This window comes from Haliaeetus leucocephalus, unplaced genomic scaffold, assembly GCF_000737465.1.
Source record: "Haliaeetus leucocephalus isolate CR32 unplaced genomic scaffold, Haliaeetus_leucocephalus-4.0 Scaffold626, whole genome shotgun sequence".
NCBI lineage: Eukaryota > Metazoa > Chordata > Aves > Accipitriformes > Accipitridae > Haliaeetus > Haliaeetus leucocephalus.
In genome coordinates, this window is record NW_010973062.1 from 721,721 (window position 1) to 744,215 (window position 22,495).

Below are 22,495 nucleotides of genomic sequence, written 5' to 3' on the forward strand. Positions count from 1 at the left end.
AACATTTCTAGTGTCCTTATCAAATATGGAGAACTTAGGGCACAACTTAAGTTGGCCTGGCTCAAGTGGAAGAGTCATGACAGACAGAAGACAGAAAAAGAAAATAAAGGGAAACAGTTTGAAATAAAAAAGGAATCAATAAAACAAAAAGATCTCTTTTCATAAAAGACACAGAGAAGAATAATGACTGGTTTAGAGGAACTAACAGTGAGATGGCACACTGTCCCATATATCAGTTGTTCATCATATAGAAAAGAAAGAACAGGAGCACAGCCCTATCTATATGACCTAGGCTAAAAAGCTCCAACACAAATGAAAGAAAAGCATCTGCTACCCAGAGTACAACTGGAAATAATAGTGGAAAAAATTACCTGAAGGTGAACATGTTTTTCTCAAAGTTTAGCTCCACAAACTCTAAATATTTGAGTGATGCAACTACTTTTAGGGTGGGGAGAAGGAGAGGAAATTTATCAAAATCTTGTCCCTGCAGCTCTGAAGGTTGTAATGTGACTGGTGCACACAAAACTATCCAAAACACAAGAACAATATAATATAAAGACCTTCAGTTTTGTTTTGAGTTCTCAATGATCCCTAGAAGTCGAACACTTTCAATTCTGAATACTTCAGGATTCTATTATTTGGTATTGATTTTCCAGAAAAATTGTAAATTTGGGGATAGTATCTCCAGAAAGGACAATGTGCTGAATCCAGTTAACTGCTTTAGAAGAAGAGTATATTCAGACATCGTGATAAAATGTTAAGGTCTCATGATGCTTAATATATGACCCAAAGAATTCAACATAATTTTAAAAGCCAAAATACAGTACAAATAATTTATGTAAGAAAGTAAGAGACATTCGTTAGGCAGAATGTAATAGTTAAAAATGGGACACTGCAAACTAGACAGTGAAGTGTTTTTGCAAAAACCCTGGCTATTGAATAAGTAAAAGACAATGATGTAGTAGATTATAATTGTATCAATGGACTTAGAAAATACCATAAATCACACATGTAGAACACAAAATTGTTTTCAGAAGCAACCATCCCCCAAAAGACAAATTCATAGTTTTTTTCCCAATTTATATTTGATAGAAAGCAAAATCCAAGAAATATGCCCTACTAAATCATCTTTCACCTCTACTTATCTCCATGAAGTGGTTGAGGGTATGGACACAAGTGTACATTACAGTGTCCTTGACCATTGCAGGAAAAACAAACAAACAAACGTTACATACAGGTCTTGAAAAAATACAACTGAATTCTTTTTTTATAGAGATTAAACATTTTGCTTTCATTATTTTATTATTTGTTATTTCAATAGGTTCTATATATTTTATTTCATGGCCCAAATTCATTCTGGATTGATGCTAGTTTCCACAGGAAAAAGCCTGCAGAAAGGTTTGATAGGTGTGAAGCCTAGCGCAAGGTGAGGAAAGGTTATGCCAGCTGAGATAGACTCCTCTTCCACTCCTATGCCAAGCCCTTACAATCCAGAAAACCTCAAATGCAGCAGCACTGACTATGTAGAAAGGTCTGTCAGCAGAAGTACTGTCTCAGACACATTACATGGTAAGTTGGTATAGAAAGTACATTGTAACTTAAACTTGACTATCCTATACCAAAAAAAGGGAAAAAATACAAAATTATCCATGTTGTTAGAGGAGCAAAGCTCTATTATTTTATTTTAAAACCCTACTTTGATTCATAATTGATGAATTCTCATCGCAGTAAGTGTTTAAAATATTTCAAAACTGAAAGTAACTCTTTTAAAATTATGTATACTTTAAATTGAAATGTCTTTAAATATCCAGTAAACAGGAATTTATGCGCTTGGCATTATCAAGTAAGTAGAACATAACATTTCAAAATAGTACAAGTATATACACAATAATACATTTTCCTCCTTAGTAATCTATTTTTCCTCTTAAAACAGATCATTACATTTACCTCCTAGTAGCCTTCTTCAGCAGCTTTTTTATTTCGTTAGTCTTACAGGTGTGCTTCTCATGGATAACCACAAATGCACTGCAGCCTTCTGGTGGAGGTTCATCAGCTGCAATCTAATATTTCAACAATTATACTCAACCAGAATGCTTTGATTGCACTTCAACTTAAACTCACATCCCTTTGATTAAAATAACTTAACAGCTGCCATTGAGTTATGTTTCTAATTAAGCCCATTCAAAATTGGGTACATGTGAAAAAAGTAATGGAAAATATTAGAAGATTAAGACCTTATAAGCTTTGTGAAATGTAGTCTATCAAATGCAGTCATACTCCAGAAAATGCAAGTCCATTTATGTTCTGTAAATACAGGGCTGACAAATCTCCTCCACAAGCTGAAATCACAGCCTGTACTCTGAGATATTTTTAATTTTAGTTGCTATCAGCAATCATGTTAATGTACAAAGATTTGACTGCTAACCAATAAACGTCAATTTTTGGTTCTCTCTTGTTCCCACTTCCCCCCCGCCTCCCTTTAGGGAGGGGGAAGGAGAGTTGAACTCTATTCAGCTTTTCCCATGTAAAGTGGGAATCATATGACTGCATGTCAATGACTCTGGATTCACAAGCTGAAAGATAAAAATGAAAAGATATGAATCTGACATGACGATATTCCTCCAGAGAACACTTGCAAAACCCCCTAACTTTATTACAGCTTATTACCTTTCAGAAACATGGATTTTTGACTTTATTTTGAAGGTGGCATTGCTAAAAGGAGAAGCAGTTTTAGGCTAGAGGCACAGCGAATTTATGTCCTCCCACTTTTTCATTAACAAAGCAGGTATTTGACTATTCTAGCTTTCAACTTTTCAAATACTAAAACAATGAGAGATGAGAAGTCCACTAAATAACAAATATAAATGACTTGAAGGTACAGGAAATTTCCTACTTTGAGAATGTCTGAATTCCCATAGGATTATTTAAAGCAATGCAAAAAAGCCCCACAATTCTAGTTTTAAAAATGACCAATTCCAAAAATTCTACCCTGAAAATAATGCTATCCATACAATTAAACATGAATATTTGTTCCTGTCAATATAATCAGTTTATAAAGCATCACCTTTATAAATGGATCATGTTTGATTCCAGATAATGTTGCCATATATTTTACTGAACTGTAATGATGAACATTCTTTACTTGGCAGCCAAAATAGCACATAAAATCATGTACCAAATATATCGGATAATATAGTCACCTGCTGAAACATCTGAACAGTTGGAGAATATGCCCGTATGGAAAGTGCAAACTTCAATAGATTGATTTGCAAATTGGATAAAAATTGTCCTGCTTTCTTCAAGATTAAATTGTAATAGGAATGCTCTGAATCTGTTGAAGAAAAAAAACAAAACCAAACTTTTAGTATTTAGCCATAAATGATATGGCATATCTACCTGTACTACATAATAGGCAAATATTACATTAACACTGCTTGGCAGTTCAAAAGCCTTGAATAGTGTCCACTGATAATTGTTTCCTTTACTGCCAATTCTAAAGGCCTAATGCAACATATATACAACAAAAGTGAGCGCAACAGCACTAGATAACATCTAAATCATTTTCAGCAATATAAAAATCTACTCAAGACAGTGTCTCTCTGCAGACCCATACAGAAAGTCTTGAATAGAGCTTATTCATTCATTTCTATTTGCCAAACTTATGCTAGTCTTTTAATGCAAATTTTGAAGGTTACTTACTTTCAACCAGCATTATTTTACAAACAATTTCCTCACATTTAGTCTTGGAACACTCCAACCATGCAACTTAAATAAATAAAAATCTTCTAAAGGTGACATTCTTCGGGCTACTCTTACATATCCTATTTCTTCCTTAAAGATACATGATAAACAAGAGTATGAGAATGGATACAACATGTGAATTGGCTTCCCTCCGCCCTGCATATCTCACCTTCTCAGGGCCAACATTAGGACTCCAAGTAAGAAGGAAGGTGGATGGTGTCTGGGAATGACAGAAGTGATAATAAAGAACATTGGTTGGAAACAATTAACCTTAATTTCTTCTTCTAGAGACATGTTCAAGTGAATATTCCCATGCTGTCCTTGGACTGGGAGGTAAAGAAGCCTAATTAGAAAGGGGTTGTAATACTGTTTTACCAAGTTGTGAAAAAGGCCTGTATCTGTTTAAGGAATAATGCTCACCAAAATTTTAAATCAGGCTGTACACGCTGTACTATATGATATTCTTGAACACAAACAAATAAGAGTCAGAAAACCAAAGCTGTGACCATACCAAGCACTGCACACCACCCCTGTCCCAGAGGTTGCTCTTCCACAGGAGGAACAGCTGAAACACACATGAAGCAGTCCAGAACTGCTAACTTATGGCCCCCCCTCCCACCCCCAAAATCTATGTACTCAGCATATATTTTACTTACATTGATAGATACTATCTGGAAACTGCAGTGATTCAAAATCTTTTTCAAGTGTAATTCAAATATTCTCCTACAAAGGTGAAAATTTGCAGCAAAGAGAAACTGAGTTGCAGGGGGGAACCCTTCTAGCTGTCCAGCTTGAATTTATGTGTGTTCTTAGGTCAACACCTTAACTTAAAGGTGCTCTTGCTGTGAAAGTAGAACAATCGTCCCCGTAGGAAACCCCTTTAGGGGTCCTAACTGGCACTGAATTTTTACACGGTGTGAAAATCATCTCACATGATTTAACCTGCCAGATTTTACCTGCCTCAGGTGCAGTAGATCTCAGAAGTACTCGAATCAAATGATGAGTGCAGCAATCAGAATGCCACTCCCTCACCATGGCCTAGGTTCCAGCAAAACATTAGACCACATACAATAGCCCTGCAAGCCATAGCTTTGGAAATACCCATCAACTGCTCCCAGCAGTTCTGTATACAATTTTCGTAACTAAGCACCTCCTATCCTCTCACTTTTGTCTTTACAACCCCTAAACTTTTCTTCTCAAAGCCTCTAGGATCTCCTTTCTGCCTTTTCCTCCTTCATTATTTAAAAAGGCTGAGTTTGCTGTCGTTCACTAGAAAACAAAATAAAATCTTAAGATTACAAAAGGGCATGATCTGCATTTCCAGAAAGCTACCTTCCTGTAAAGTGTATATTCTGGTTACTGTCTAACTTTAAATTCAATGGACAAAAAACTCAATCTCTTCTACGTTTTCTAAACTTACGCATAGCCCTGGCAGAACTCAAATGAGATAAATTTGGCTTCACACATTCCAAGCAGTGAACATAAACAAATCTGAAGTGACAAATACTTCCATACTGAAATATCTTTCCAATAACTATACTTGCAAATTTTCTTCAAATTATCTCCACCAAAATAAAAATTCGATCTGAAATTTCTACCTTTCCACTCAGCCCCAAATAACATCCTATTGAACACAATGAAGACTTATTAAATACACAATTCTAAAGATACTGCCTCAATAAAATACTTTTACCACAGGTCTTTAAATTATTTGGCTTATAAATTCCAGCTGTGCTTCCACTGCTGTATATAAAAGAGCTGACATTTTTGCTCTGGAAGACGTTTAAGATAGTGATGATTTTAGTAAGTAAAAAAAAAAGGATAATTTGTCACGAGCCTTCAAAAAATTATTGTATAACATATTGACAAGGTTACATTTATCAAATCATGCATCCACTCCTACTACTTCAATTTATATTAACACTACTGGCTTCATTCACACTACAACTTTAAACTACTTTAAACTTCAGCAAGATAAACTAATCCACATCAAATGCTATACAATCCACCTAACCCCAAACCATTTTTTAAAGTTTATTACATACAGAACTATGGTTTCACACAGCATTTGCTCCTTGAAACTTGATAACTACTTGCCCTCCAGTCACATTTTAACACTGCACTCTATACTGAAGAGTAGAAGTCATAATAAATTTCTTAGGATGTTACAGGGAACGATGAAGACAGATGTTTCTGGTCATAAATGCTGCATGATAGCATATTACCATTAAATTCATTAACAAAGTTGATTTAAAAATAAATAAATGGGACAACATTAATAGGATACAGCTCCAGATTTCAGACATCTGAACACAAGCGTACGAGCTACATATCTGTAAACTTTCCACTTTAGCCGAAAGAGATATAGCCCAGCAGCCAACAAAACCTGAAAAGCTATTTAGTTCGCTCTAAAGATGCCTAAATTTGTCAGCTAAGTAGCTCTCAACTCCTGTAGCCAAATTGATTAGATTGACTACAAGAACTGAACAGCTAGCCTAGCAGACTCATATTTAAACATTGACATTTACTATCCACAATCTACAGCAGTATCTCGCATCACAGGTAAATTAAAAATAATTAAAAGGAGACAACCGGGACAGTCACAAAAGGAAAGTAAAGGTCTAGATCACAGCTCCTCAGATCCCTGCACACGCAGCACAAAATTAAACTGAATATATGCTGGTGGCCCACAGGAGAATTCAAAGCAGAGGCACAGGAGGTAGGGAGAGTAAACATAAGAGACACAATTAGTCAGAAGAGCACTGGGTGCTGGCATCATTATTTTGAGGGATGGGAGTGTTCCAACTGCATAGATGTGTGTATCCGTATCTATAGATCAGCTATGGAATTAGAGATCCCAGGTAACAGCAGTTCAAGCAATCACAGGCCAGTGAAATCCCTATGACATTCAAGCAGGATGCCAATAGAGAGGGAATACTTTATTGTATGACTATTATAGAAGTGCATGCTTGTGAAACTGATTCCTCTTGAATCTTTAAGGTTGATACGTAGATAAAAAATATTTATCTAATTTAGTTGTGAATAATGTGTAGTCTTCTAGATCACAACAAATAATTTGCATGATTGTTGTTTATATGTAATATACTGTTAGTTTTTTTAAAGGGGAAATAGTTTCCCTATTAATGCGTTTGCATGGTTTTTTGTTTGTTTTTTTTTTTTAAATATATTTAAGAGGCTACTGAAAAGGCAATAGATAAACTGAACCGCTTGGGAAGACAGTAAACACTCAAGCTATAATTAGTCGGCAGGGAACTGGCTACTTACCTTCATTCTGTGTTCCTAAATTAACCTTTTGAGATATAAAAGCAGCAGCAAGTTTAAAATGCAATCTTCAGTGTTTTGTAACTGTGCTGGTTTTAATATGAAATTTTTGCAGCTTTGATTTCTTTATAACATACACGCAGCCTAAAATAGCCTCATCTGCAGTTCCAAATCTTCCACAAGCCTGGTGGCAAGTATGTTGCATATTAAGTAGACATACACAATGTTGTTCGTGCTACCTGAAGACCTTGCTCTAATTGAGTGTATCCCATCATTAACTTTTTGATGTTTTTCCATAGTGTATAATCTCAATGATGCCCAAATTGATTTAAGTTCATACTAAAGAAAATGTTAAAACAACCAAATACACCACCATACAACAACTGGGGAGAACTGATAAGCAACAGATTAGAAATCATCCAAGGGATGATTTAAAAAAAAAAAAAGCCACAGTATTTGATTTTTTTACATTGCCTTTTAGCTTTAATACTTCCTAACTCTTCTGAAATATTCAACAGTAGGTTAGGATATAAATCTATCATCCAATTATCCTACAAACCCAGTTTTTCAGCTTCAAATCTAGTAATTCTTTATCTTCCATGAAAATGTTTCTATTTAAAAACAACAAGGCTTTTATTTCCCAGTTATCCATCCTACTTGCTCTTTGATATCATCCAGAGCAGAACTGAAGAGTCAACCACCCCAACCAAACCTTTTTAAGCCAGATCCTTTAATTTGCTCAAGCAGTTATTTTAACTTCAGCCTTAATGCATCATGAACATCCCTCTACATCAATGTATCTTGACATCCAACAGCTAAGACAGAACCCGTTCCACACCATCCAGAGAAACAACTTCTCCTCAGAAGTATACTATTATACAGCTCTCAGGAGCTGTGCCACTCCAGTATTTCAGGATCAGTATTCTTCACTCTAGCTGACCATTTTATTGCAGATGTCTAACGCAGACTTCCCTACCGAAAGTAGCTTAACTATTGCTAGATAGCCATGATGCTCATAATATTTCTATTCTATACTTAGTATGTTGACTTCAGTCAACAGCAACAAGATGCTCCTAAGTTGGAAGAATCAATATTGATGTAATTTTGTCATTAAATAACTACTTTCTTTTCCTCTAAAACTGAATCTTTCCTTCTCATCCTGTTCATAAAGAGCATTGGTTTGCTTGTATAATACTACCCCAATGAATTGACTTTTAGGAAAACCACTTCCTGCCAGAATGTTAAATTTTCCTGCATTATAAACAGAGGAGTTTGTTGGCCATAATGATAAATACACACATCAATTGCTTAATATGCTTAATTAAAGTAATATTTTAGTACATTCTCAGGGTTCCCCACTACAAGCATCTACTACTTCATTGGCAAGATAAGCCATGCAGATAATCCTACTGGTAATTTATTTATTCTCAATCACACAGAGTTTATCCAGGTGAAGCAGGTAAAGTATGTAGTTAACAGCTAATTTCAGACACCTGTGTCACTAATCATAAACGTCACTAAATCTTCAAGTTGCTTGGAAAGTTGGTCCGAGCAAGCAAACAAGAGATGGCTGATAAAAAACCCTGACACATCATCTAATACATCAGTCTTGTCTCAAGGCAATATCAGCTACATCTAAACCACACATAGAAAAAAAAAAAATCAAGTCAAAAGTGACTTCTGGAGGTCACATCATCCAAACTTTTTCTTAGAGGAGATCCAATTTCAACCCTGTATTAGGCTGCTTAGGGCCTCATACAGTAGACTTTTGAGTATCTCCAAGAATGGAGATTCCCCAGCCTACTGTGGCAGCCTGTTCCAGTGTTTACTCAACCCCATGGCTGAAACATTTTCCCCAGTATCTAACCAAAACTTTCATGTTTCAACTTGTGCCCATTGGGGATTTTTTTCATATTACTGTGTACCTTCAGGAAAAGTCTGGTTCCATCTTCTCTATGCCTTTCTATTAGGAAGTTGAAGATACAAGGTCTATCCTTACTCCTCCCTTCCTCAGGTTGAATAAAACCCAGTTCTCTCAGCCTTTCATCAGAAGTCTGCTCCATTCCCTAACCATTGTTGTAATCCTCTTCTAGACTTGCTCCAGTATCTCTTGTCTTTCTTTTAACAGGGAGCCCCAGCCTCGGCCCAGAACTCCAGAGGTACTACAAGTGCCACATACAGTGGAATAATCATTTTTTTTGACCTGCTGGCTACACTCTTGCTGATGCAGCCTAGCACGTAGTTGGCCTTCTCAGGCATAAGAATTTAATGCAACTCACTGTTAACCAGAATCTCCATGTCTGTGTCTAAAAAAACCACTTTGTAGTCAGCCAGTGCCCAGGTTGTACTGTTGCTGAGATTACTCCAGCCCATGTGTGGGAGTCTGTAAAGCACCTTTGCTCAACTTCCGAATGTTTCTGTTGGCCTATCACTCCAGCCTGCCAGGGCCCCTCCAATGGCAGCCCTACCCTCCAGCTTCTCAACTTCTTCTCCCAGTTTTGTGTCATTCACAACCTTGTGGAGGGTGTAACCCATGCCACTGTACGTTGACAAAGACCTTAAACAGCATTAGTCAACAGTACTTGCCTGAACAAATGCTACTAGCACCTGACCACAGCTCAAATTCTGCACCTACTTCCATTCTACATGTCCTCATGCCTTTATGCAGAATGGCTCTGAGCAGCATTCACCACCCAGGCCTACTGTTCTCAGCGATTCTCTCTGGTTTTGTTTGTACTTCTGACCTCAGACAATCCACAGTTTTCATCAGCTCACAGTAATTTTTTTGCGGTTTTTTTATCTCTCTAGTTGATATCCCACAAGTATAGTCATAGTTCTTTGTACATCTTCTGCTTCTGCTATATCCTTTCTAAATAAATGAAAATACAGGGAGACAGTAAAGTAGAACATCATGCTTCGCTCAACACAAAAGCGCATGGAATCGTAAGCAGCAAAATGTTGTTTACCATGCAGGCCCCTGTAATTTTCCTAGTAATTTAAGTCTATTGGCTGCTTTGGGCCTTGCTGAGCACTCAAACAACACTGTCACTGACCTATCCACATAGACACACCAAAATCTTTTTGACTTGTATTCAGTCAGTCACAATTGTTGAAGCATGTTGTTTCGCAAGTTCTCCCTCCCACATACAGCATTTTTCACATAACAAGGATTCATTTATGTCATCTCACTGCTGTTTCCTACATGATTTTTCTACAATTTAGCTTTTGACTATTAACTAACATTCAATTTACCTGAAGTCTCTTCTAGTGGTAGTTTTAGGTCCTCATGCTTACGCCTACACTGCTGCACTACTATGAAGTAAAGAGCAAAATGGAACAGCCTTACCTTGTTTTGAAGCTTTTTTCACCTCGTTCATCTACTGACCTACCAAGTAGGTCTAATACTGACCAGCTTATTGCAAAGCCTGGTAGGTTTCCAAATTTTTCATAACCACGGTCATTTCTAGTACACCGCTCTCTAAGGTATCTTCTGGGGTGGCTCACGTTCATGCTTTGGTTGCTGGATTTTATGGTTTGTTCTTCTCTCCAAACTTCTAGCAACTTAATATTCTTCTGTCTAAACATGCAAGGTTTTTTTAATCCTATTCTGACAGTGATAAACATTTATTCTAAAACACCAGTATTGCTGCTAGAAAACAATCTCTATGCCATCTACAAGTATTAAACATTTTTTTGGTCATTCTTTTCATTTTTTCCTTTAGCTAGCATTCTCATTTTAGTTATTTGTGGGATTCTCTCCCCTACAAACATCCATCTTACACAAAACATGAAGTCTGAATATCCTATAAGCTCTTGCTGAGTCATGTAAGAAGGTACGTATCTTTAATCTTTACATTTCTGTACCATATTGCAACAGCAGTTCAGTCCATCTCGTCTTCCTTGCTTTTAGATCTCCTCTACAGGTAGAGCTCTCAGGGGAAAATATGCTACAACTTTCTGAAAGAAAACCACCTAGTAAGCAATAGTGGAAGAGTTAGGCTTTACCTGACTGGAACTAGTTAATGTGTTAGCTTGATGTTTAAAAGTTAAATGCAGTGCAGGATAATATATTAAAACTAGCATGCTGTTTAACTTACCTCCTTGCTTATAAACTGTTAATTCTCGTACAGTTTCCAAGAACTGCCAAAACTTCTCATTACCATCTTCTGCAATAAATTCACTGTTTAAAAATAAAAATGAATTGTCCATAGGTTGACTTTGTCCAAACATGTACCACAGTAAAAGCCTTCAGTTGTTTAAAATAACAACATCAAAGTGTTAAGTATTCAATGACCATCTAACATCTCTGTACCACAGAACACTGAGCAGTAGTATATTTTGGTTAAAAGAAATTTTAAACAAAATACTACCAATCTGAACTCAACAATCAGAGCTGCAAACAGACTATTCTCTGATACAGAAAGAAATGCAATTTTTCACTTTATTTTTCCACAGGTATTCCAATATACAGTTATAAATAAAATCAATTCAGCACACAAACTTTATTTAATAGTGGCTAAATATACAAATAAGAAGACACATGCTGTCAAGTTACACTTTTTAATTAAGTTACAGGCTTTTATCAATGACAATGTCTACTTTGCTATGCAGGGTAGGTCCCCAATCTCTGACACACTTTCAAAGATGCGTTAATCCTTACAAAGCATAAAAGTTAAGGTTTGCTTTATTCCAAATATCATTCTTCCATTTACTGGTAACACTTGTTACTTTTGTGCTTTTTCTTAAGGGAACATCAGCTGCTTTTTTTCCTCCTTATGTCTGCCAAAAAGATCTACTTGCTAGCATGAGTGTATTGTTTTCTAATTGCTACTTTGGAAGTTTGCCACTCCTTTGATTACAAATGCTTGCAATTCTCCCTTTCATGGGAGTTCTCCAAACAGCAGCAAATAAGTTTAAAAACAAAACAAAGATTTTAAACCACACTGGCAGGGGAGCCACAAACACATAGTACTAGAAAACATTTTCACTTCTTATTTCGAAATTATGATTACAAGTTAACAATACCTTTTTAAAAAAAGACATGTTTTACTACTACAACTTCACACCTTCACTAATACCTTTACACAAAATTATTTTATTCATGAGTGAAAGTAAGCTAATTGGGGTAAGATGTTACTCAATGGAAGGTAGGGGATGGCGTAGATTGGCCCATTGCTTCTCAACCTAACCTGCAAAACGTCCGAGTAGGTTAAATACAAAGCAATTGAAATAGCACGCTTAAAACGTGAGAAAGCCTGTCAGCACCACCCATAGCGTTTAACAAAGGGAGAAAACAGTTGAGCCTCATACCAAAGTAGTACTTTGACACACCCTCCCACAGGGGAAGAGAGGAGAGAAACGCAGCCATCCCTTTCCGACAGCTCACCTTCCCTCTCCGCCCGCGCAGCGGAGAGAAAAAAGGGACCCCTCCCTCCTCCTGCCCCTTAGCGAGGCACCCTCGACCCCCAAGAGACAGCCAGGGGAGGTATCGCCGCTGCTCCCCTTCCCCGGCCGAACGGCCCCCCGCGGCAGCCATGGAAAGCAGCAGGGGGAGGAGGAGGAGGCTGCACGCACCTCGCCTCCAGCAGCAGCGGGGTCGCCGGCCACTTCGCCGCCAGCCGGGCCGTCACGGACTGGGAGGAGGCCGGAGCCCTGCCGCAAGAGCACGGCTGGGCACCCAGGAGGGCGAGGAGGAGGGCAGGCAGCAGCGGCCAGCCCGCCATGAGGAGAACGGGGCGGTGAGGAGCCCTCAGGGCGGCTACAGCCCCCTCAGCCTCGGCGTGCGCCCCGCCCACACGGCCTCCGCCTTGCTCCTATTGGCTGTGCTGTACCCTCGCTCTTGGGCTATTGGTCAGCCCAGAGACCACTCAGGGGCTGACGCCAAAGAAATAGCGGGGCTGCCCAGGCTCGCGCGGTGACACGCGGCGCTGGGGGCGGAGCGCGGGCGGCACGCCGCGCGGCTCGTGCCGCCGCGCAAGCGCGGGAGCCGCGTTAATGCCGCTTCCCTGAGGTGGGGACGTTTCCGTTATTTTTTTAATAATTCTAGGGTTGCTTGAGGAGTCTGAGTTTTGCGTAGGGTCTCTTTAGGCTTCAGCTGTGGGGCTCTGCCGTTACCCGTGAGCGGTTCCAGCGGCAGTGGCCGCTCGCAGCTGAGGAGAGGCCGGGCGGTGTTACCCCGGAGCGAGGACAGCAGCTGCCTCCCCTGACGCTCCCCAAACCTCCCGGTGCTTCTGCTTGTGCTTGGACTTACATGGCTGTTCTCCCTCGGCCTTCACCAGGGTAAAAATAGTGGCTAAGATCTTACTAAGTGTGAGCAGCTGTTGTAGATTAACCCCAGACAGCAACTAAGCACCACGCAGCTGCTCTATCACCCCCCCCCCCTCCCCCTTAGCTAGACAGGGGAAAGAAAAAATACAACAAAAGGCTCGTGGGTCGAGGTAAGGACAGGGAGAGATCACTCAACCAATTGCTGTCAAGGGCAAAACAGAGTCGACTTAGGGAAAATTAACTATTTACTGCCAATCAAATTAAAGCCAAATCTTAAAACACCTTCCCCCCCTCCTTTCTTCCCAGGCAGAGCTTCACTCCACAAATTCTCTGCCTAACCCCCCCAGCAGCACAGGGGGACATGGAATGGGGGTTCTGGTCAGTTTGTCACATGTTGTTTCTGCTGCTCCTTCCTTCTCAGGGGGAGGACTCCTCACACTCTCCCCCTGCTCCAGCATGGGGTCCCTCCCATGGGAGACAGTCCTCCATGAACTTCTCCAACATGGGTCCTTCCCATGGGCTGCAGTTCTTCACAAACTGCTCCAGTGTGGGTCAGGCATGGACTGCTCCAGCGCAGGTCCCCCATGGGGTCACAAGTCCTGCCAGAAAACCTGCTCCAGTGTGGGTTTCTCTCTCCACAGATTCTGCCAGGAATGTGCTCCAGTGCGGGCTTCCCATGGGGTCACAGCCTCCTTCGGGCATCCCCCTGCTCTGGCATGGGGTCCTGCATGGGCTGCAGGTGGATATCTGCTCCACCATGGACCTCCATGGGCTGCAGGGGGACAGCCTGCCTCACCATGGTCTTCACCACAGACTGCAGGGGAATCTCTGCTCCGGTGCCTGGAGCACCACCTCCCCCTCCTTCTTCACTGACCTGGGGGTGGGTCTGCAGGGTTGTTTCTCTTACATGTTCTCACTTCTCTCCCCAGCTGCAGTTTCTCACCCACAGCAACGTTTTGTTCCCTTCTTAAATATGTCATCACAGAGGCGCTACCACTGTTGCTGATTGGCTTGGCCTTGGCCAGCAGCGGGTCCATCTTGGAGCCAGCTGGCATTGGCTCCATGGGACATAAGGGAAGCTTCTAGCAGCTTCTCACAAAAGCCACCCCTGTAACCCCCCTGCTACCAAAACCTTGCCATGCAAATCCAATACAGCAGCTTCATACAGAATATATATACATATATTCATATATAGTGGTTGCTGGAAGGGGGAAGTACTTAATTTTTCCCACCCTCAAAGTGAAAGTTTTCCAAACCAATTTATTTTGCTCACAATCATTTCCTGACTCTTTAAAGCTGCTGTGTGGATGGCAGGAGACAGTTAGGGCACTAGTCTAAGGAACAGGCTGTGGATTGCATAGTTTGGTTTGTTAGTGCTCAGGACTGGTCAGTATAACATCATATGTACAAACAAAAGCAATCTGTTTGCCAGGTGTTCTCAAACTATGGTACAGAAACTCTGGCCAAACAAAATGCCTGTATTTAACATGCTGCTGGGTCTTTATCATCCAAAAGTATGATACAGACAACCCTGAGGGTTGTTCATATGTAAATTCAGCCTGGGGCCTTTGTGTTTGATCTTTTTTGGACTTATTCTCACAAATTTGTGCTGTTATAAGAACTCAAGACAATTTTCAGGTACCACTGTGACATATCAGTGATGCCAACTTTAATATAAATCAGTTGATTTAAGTTAACCTTACCTAGGACTGGTACTCCAGCCTTCATACACCTCTGTAGAAATAATGAAAACCACAGGAGTATTTCTCTTGGTCCATGTGTAAGGCCGTTAGAAATAATGAAATTCAGCATCTTTTATATGGAGAAAAGTTCTGACATGCTGTCTAAGCATCTTTTTTCTTTCATATTGACAGTTCAGAAGCCACTGCTGCTAACAGGGATGGCATGGCCAGAGTACTATACGGATGACTAAGTTTGGGCCCCTTGTGTTTCTGTGCAAATAACCCGTGTATGTGGCCAAACTCTTGCATCCACAGAAAGTAAACACGCATGTGATGAACGGATAAAAGACACTTCCACCACTCCCTAGCAGAGTTCAAAATGCATTTGAGGGACTTAGTAGAACTCACACTACACTTGTTCTGCCCAGAATAGGCTATAGCTGTTTTATATTGACTATCTACCAAAACAAATCCAACCCCAACAATCCATCTATGGTTAAAGGAGTTAGTAACAAGATACTTTTTGCTGTTTCTTCAGCCAAAACTGAAATTTACTGAGCACGTTCCCCATGTATATACATTTACCACACATTTTTCATAACTTCATGCAATACTCTGTATTTGGGATGATGGATGCATCTACCTTACCCTAATCTATCAATTACTTTTCTATATAAAGTTGCTGTATTACATTTTGGTTGATATTGATATTGAAGAGGCTGCTATTGTTGTTTAAATGTGAATTCTTAATAGCTTGTAGTTGTTTCATCGTGAGCTGTGACAATTTATGATTTGCCATACAAAAAGATAAATAAAAGTTTGTTGCCACTGGTTATGGAAATACATCTAGCTTTGCATTCAGTGGCAAGATAAAATAGTAGCTCTGAATCAAAGGTCGGATAATTAATCTGTGGTGAACTACAGAAAATAGTTTGTCCCATTTTTATCCTTTCTGCTTAAATTCAGAGATCTCCATGAGACAGAAAGAATCTCCCTGCCAAGGTATCTCTCTCTCTCTCCCATTTAGGACTACTGTTTTATTAGGTGCTTAAAATTTAGGATCATATATAGGCTAAATTAAGTTGGAAGGGACCTCAGGAAGTCTCTAGTCCAACCTCCTGCTCAAAGCAGGGTCAGCTCTGAGGTCCAGTCAAGTCTTGGAAAAAATCCAAGGCCGGCACCTGTACAACCTCCCTGGGTAACCTGATCCATTGCTTAAGATGCAGTTCTGATTGCTCCTCAGAAAGAAATACAATATCTTCCTTAAAAAAGCTTTTGCATATTTATTCATCTCCCCTCTGCTTTGGTACCTTAGCTACTGTCTAGCCACAAAGAGCCAATACACACTTTTGAAAAATCTATTTCTTTACATTTGGACAAAGGCAGATTTTAATCTTTTAAGCAGTGTGCAAACCTAGAAGATGGTGAGCAGACTTAATCTTCATTTCTACAGCAGAATTTTTTTGTGATTAAGTATTCCAAATAACACTTGGCCATTCTTGTACGTACATTCCATATTTATGTGAGAAAACCCCTTAGTTCTCTGAAACCGTTTTTCAGCAGAACAGAAAAACAATTACAGCAAAATTTTAAAATTATTCATGCCACAGCTGCGCAAATAAGAATTGATTATCATAGCCGTTTCAGTGTGAATAGAGGAAGTGATTAATGAACGCTTCTCAGTAAGATGCAAATGTTTTATAGTATAAGTCACAGTGAGCTATGTCTATTTAATAGAAACAGTAGCAATAAGTGAAAATAAGTTGAACTTCATCAGTGTATTCAGTTAGCTGAAAAGAAAACTTTATTTTTTAACAGATTGAAAACAATTTTTGAGCTGAAATGCTCCCTTTCTCCCTAACTTGTAATGTAAATGTCAAACACGAGTCAGAAGATATACCTGTTAACTGGTTATTAATTGACAGCCTCCTGAGCAGTAACTGCTGGCATCCTTTTACCTTGCTGTGAGATTGGAGGCTGATCTCTTCAGAACCTGTCAATGTCACTTCTGTCAGGCATCTGAGGTGTTTCCCTGATGAGATTAAGGGTGCTGTACTGCATTGCTTTTTGTCCATTCCATTGAAAATAAAGACCAACCTGGGTTATTTGATTAGCAAATCTCAATATAGTAGTATTATGTAATAATGCAACATATAGTCTGTTAGGTCTTCATTTTGCTTTGCAGGGATGAGCAAGTGAAAGAAAAATTGATGCAGAAGTAACATGAGCTTGGTTTCAACAGCTCACAGAAGCTGCTCAGTGGCAACCTTCTGGCAAGCAGAATTTATGCTGCTTTGCTATGCCTACACATGCAGCTGCAGTGATGGTAAATGGCTCTCTTGCAGTATGCTTCTCTTTCCAGCTTTATTAAAAAAGAAAAGAAACTGAAGCAACATTTTGCTTTGTAAAATAAACATGGAAGTTACAGCTGCTTATTTAAAATAACCCACCTCAGAAATGTAAAGAATATACTTCCCGGGCCAGATCAACAAACTTCCTACAAATCTCTGGGCATGTCTGTACCACATAGTGGAGAACAGTAAAATGTGGCCGTAATGGGGAATGCAGCTTCATGTGGATACACCAGCTCAAGTTCATAAGCAATGCCACTGCTCTGCTGCGCCAACAGGACAGTGCGATTGTATTGATTTCTGGATTGTACTGTATCACACCGGTGAAACACCAGTGATACAAAAATTAGCCTAAAATATACAATAAGGCTATTACATCACCATTGTTAATCATTCGAATAATAGCCACATGCTTGTACATGGTTTGTCATATGCAAATGTTTGAGAGATTCAGTAGTCAGAATATTTATAAATAAAAAGTACTAAGTTCAGTATTTTTACATTAATTCATAAGCTGATATGTGCAATGAAGTGCCTCAGGACAATTCTGGCCACATAGTGCAACAGAACCATCAAAAAGACTTTAGTGTGAAGGTACAGGTGCATTCACTGAGAAAATACAGTATTTGCCAGAACAGAGGAGTAGGATTTGACTTGTAGGCCTATCATGTATGAATCAAAAGGTGCTATTGCTACATGCAAGGTGGAAAATATAAAGATACAATACCTGTACAACAAAGTATATCAGTGATTTTTCCTTTTTAGTCAGCTCAGTGAGTCAAGTTCTGAATCCTTTCCAGGATGGCTAAGAAAATGTAAGTTGGAAAATTAGCCAATGAGTCCTGAACATGCACTCAACCAAGTCACCTTTGACAGAAGCGAGGACTGCAGAATCACGACATACTGTCTACTTAAAGCCAAGTGCAGTTTTTCTTTGAAGAAACTCTTCTATCCTTTTTAAACTGGTTCAGAATTGCAGTTGTGTTTTCACCTGTGCAGCTTTGTGTGTAGACTGCACCATCCAGCGTCCTCCAGTGAAGGCATAGGCTGGGAGGCAGGGCTGTTTGACGCAGCAGCTCCTGGCTCGGGCTGAATTACAGACTCGGCCGGAGCGAGGAACCACTGCTACGTGAGGAGGCATGTGCTCCTAAAGAGGTAACTTCTGCAGTAACTCCCTGTTGCCGGCTGTGCATGGAGCAGTGTTTGGGCCACAGCAGAAGCCAGGCACCAGGACCAGCTGCTCACAGGCTGCGTGTCTCTGAGCAGCTGGCCGGAGGAATCTTGTGTTTATCCCTTACTTCCCACTGAATGTCTTGCTAGCGCACCTCCAATGCAGGAAAGAAAAATATAATGCACCTCCTAGAAGGATGCTCCCCTCGGCATTATGTCATTCTAATTTCAGAGAGTGGTGATACTTAGGATTACACCCTGTCTTTTATGGGGCTGTGACTCTTGACTGGAAAAGGTGCTGAGCAACCTGAGGTAACTTTGAAGCTGATCCTGCTTTGTGCTCAAGTAGAACAAGATGGCCTTCAGCCCGCTCTTCCAACCTATGTTGTGCGATTTTGTGTACTACTTATTTAGAACTTGCTTATCATAACTTGCTTAGCATTACTAGCTAAATTTGCTGAAGCCTTAGACCACAAGCCGTGAACTTTCACCTAGATATGTTGAACTTTTACTAGTTAAGTAAAAGAAGGCCCCAGAGGTGGTTCAAGCCAGAAGATAAGGAAGCTACAATGTCAGCAGAAGCTGCAACCTTCGAAATAAGAAAAGAGATGGTGTGCCTAGGGACAATGAAGGGACCCAGTAAAGAATGGGAAGACCCCAGACCTTAATATTACTATCGATCCAAACTGTCATGTGAGGAGTGGGGAACTTAGATGGTAAGGGTATAATTGCCCAGGGATTTCTTTGTTCGGGGTCTCTCTTCGGAGCCACCTGCCTTGAGCTGTATTGCTCTTAATAAAAAGGACTTCATAGAAGAATGTCTTTTCAGCTTATTGATTCAGCAGAAACCTAGAGTCAAACTCTGTTATGATAGCTGGCATGCGTAATTTCCATAACAACTATTCTGTGACTCTTAAGTGTAATTTATTTTAATTAAGGCTTTATGTAGCTAAAGCAAAACAGAACAAGCCATGCTGCTTTATTGTGTGAAATACAATAGATTTGTTTCCAGTGGAACAAATTCCAATGCTGCTTTTCAGATTTTGCTATGTCCCTTCTCATCGGTCTATCATTTTGGTAATGTTAGTAGCAAACTAGTAGATAGGTTTCTCGCCTGTCAGGGCTCATTTCAGCTCACTTCTCAAATGTGAAAAAGAATACTTATGGACAAGTCATCTAAAGCTATTCCTTCCAATAATTTATGCTGAATTTCTTTAGAGGGAACATAGAAGTATTGCTTTTGAATGACGCAAATTAATATTTTATGTCCTTTTCAGTTAATCTGAGTATATAAAATTTCCAATTTTTATGATTTATACACAAAACTAATTACAATCCATTGTGAAGACAGCTTTAAAAATCAATGTAAAAAATAACAGTTACACATAAATGAAAGAGAAGCAAAAAGTGCAGCCACAAGCTATTACACATATAATGAAAATGGATTTATTGCTCAAGTCTTTTATTACCTTCTATTATTAAAGCATTAAGAAGGTCTCTTAAGTTTAATCCAAACTGGAAAAGACACATTCACATGCACATATATATGATATTCCAGGCAAATATATATATGCTAAAGGACACTGTGAGAATTAAAGCTCCCAGAAGAAAATTAGAAATTATGATTCCCACATCTCTGAAGTCAGCATGGTGTATCTGTCAATGAATTATAAAATGTGTACTTTAAAATGTTCATAAACCGTGGAAAACTCAGGAATTACAGTTTTTTAGCACTGGAACATACACATATAAATTCAATCCTGGGTTTGTAGTAGCCTAGCACATTTCTTTGGTTCCAATGGCACTAGCCACTCAAAAATCCAAGGAAGTACAGTCCCAGAGAAATAACGGGTCACTGAACACTAAAGTAACTGCAAAGTTGTGGTTTATATCTGCATATGAAGAGATTCAAATATGCATATTTCTGGAGCTTTGCACCTGTGTATTGAAGTGATTGCACATAATTAGCAATGTGATTATCAAATATGTTTTCACATACCGCATATAATTAGACTTACAGAAACACACTACATTTAGAATATTTTAATGTAGATAAACTTTGAGGGCAAAAATGAAGTGTTATTAACAAAATGCAAATTGTTTAACCCCTAATGTGCTAGCTTCTGCTAATGCTACCTCCTGTATCTTTCCGCTGGTAGAGGAATTCCCAGCCGTGCAAGCTTACCACAGTGGTGAGGTAAGAGCCGGTGGGATGTGCTGTGCAGGCTTTTTCACCCCTCCCTAGTGCTGCTGAAGCAGTGATGTGCAGTTCCAGGCTACGGGACACTGAAGATGTAGGAAGGAAGAAAGAGGAGGCAACAGGATTAATGCTGGATGCACACTATCTTGATGCATACTCTTTTGAATATCTTTGTCACTAAAATAAAAGGGTCATGCATCTAGACAGATATTTGGCTAACTTCTAAGATTATACATAGGTATATATGGTAATCACATATAACTAATATCTCATCTTAAACTAAGGGAAAATTATGTTTATCTGTTGGTTTGTAATAAAGCTAGGTTTCTAGCTGGAAACCTCATCTTTATTTCAGTTTTCCATTATTCTTTGATCATGACTTCCTAGATTAAATGAAGTTAAATCAGAAATATGCTGCTGGTACTTGTTATTCACATTTGTTAAACTGCTGTTCATACTATAGTTTTGATAACTCTAACAGTTATAAACAACTTACTATATTATATTAGGCTGATATACTTAGGCCTCTGTTGCGGTTTAACCCCAGCCAGCAGCTAAGCACCAGGCAGCTGCTCACTCACTCCTCCCCGCTCCCACTGGGAGAATCAAAAAAAAAGTAAAACTCATGGGTTGAGACAAGAATGATTTAATAACTAAAGTAAGATAAAATACAACTCTAACTACAACAATAATAAAATACAATAGTAATAGTAATGAAAAAGAATATAACAAAAATAAAATAAAAAAAAAAAGCCCAAGAAAAGGCAAGTGATGCACAATGCAGTTGCTCACCACCCACTGACCGATGCCTGAGCAGCGATCCGCCCCTCCCAGCCAACTCCCCCCAGTTTCTATACTGAGCATGACGTTCCATGGTATGAAATATCCCTTTGGCTAGTTCAGGTCAGCTGTCCTGGCCATGCTCCCTCCCAGCTTCTTGCACACCTGCTCGCTGGCAGAGCATGGGAAACTGAAAAATCCTTAAGTTAGGATGCATGCTACTTAGCAACAACTAAAACATCAGTGTGTTCTCAACGTTATTCTCATACTAAATCCAAAACACACTGTACCAGCTACTAAGAAGAAAATTAACTCTATCCCATCTGAAACCAGGACAGCCTCCTGAAAGGATTAAGATTAAATGATAGGTCTACTCTATGACACTAAAGAATGAAATGTGAGATCCTGCCTGCTGGAGGTCCTAGCAAACTTTTCCAAAAGAGTCTTTCTAAGTCTTCCTTCCAAAAGAAGGTGTAAGCTCCCATTTTCTCCACATTTTTGCTATAAACTTGGGGTTCTCAAACACTTTATTAAAGGAATGCAATTACAAAATCTCTGGACAACTTGTATCCTACTATTTCTTAGCAGTTGAGAGAGAGGATGATAATTATGTTAAAAACATCTGTATTTAAATAGCTTTACAGCATATGAATTGTTATGTTACAATCATAAACATCAATTAAAATATTTTAATGCCTGTTAATTCCCAGTTATGCTTGCACATAGCCTCGGATGAGTGTTTGGGGCTGGTAATTGTTTTACAGAACAAATTCTGATATTTCACTCACTGTCAGTGGTCTGCAAGCCACAGTGTGACTACACTGCTGTGGGCCACCTCTGTCTTCTCTTAGCAGTGCAATTCTTATTCTATTTCAGCTTTCCTTTTGCCACAAAATGATATACAATGTTGGTAGTTTGTATGTACATGCTTCTCCTCACTAAACCACTTCAACTTCAGGTGCCTTAGACCCCTTGGCTAAACAAGGTGCTTTGACCAGCCTCTATTTTCATCTCCTTTTCTG

At 39.3% G+C, this 22,495-nt stretch overlaps 1 protein-coding gene across 1 annotated transcript in view; it reads right to left on the reverse strand.

The window, feature by feature from the left end:
- Positions 1-12,731, reverse strand: part of UGGT2 (UDP-glucose glycoprotein glucosyltransferase 2) — an 87,499-nt gene extending 74,768 nt beyond the window's left edge. The window contains exons 1-4 of the mRNA XM_010578332.1: positions 12,598-12,731; positions 11,121-11,203; positions 3,201-3,331; positions 1,948-2,060 (exon numbers count right to left, since the gene is read on the reverse strand). Of these exons, the coding sequence (XP_010576634.1) occupies positions 1,948-2,060; positions 3,201-3,212 (125 nt within the window). The 5' untranslated portion in view covers positions 3,213-3,331; positions 11,121-11,203; positions 12,598-12,731. The remainder of the gene's footprint in view (positions 1-1,947; positions 2,061-3,200; positions 3,332-11,120; positions 11,204-12,597) is intronic.
- Between the last annotated feature and the right edge of the window lie 9,764 nt (positions 12,732-22,495).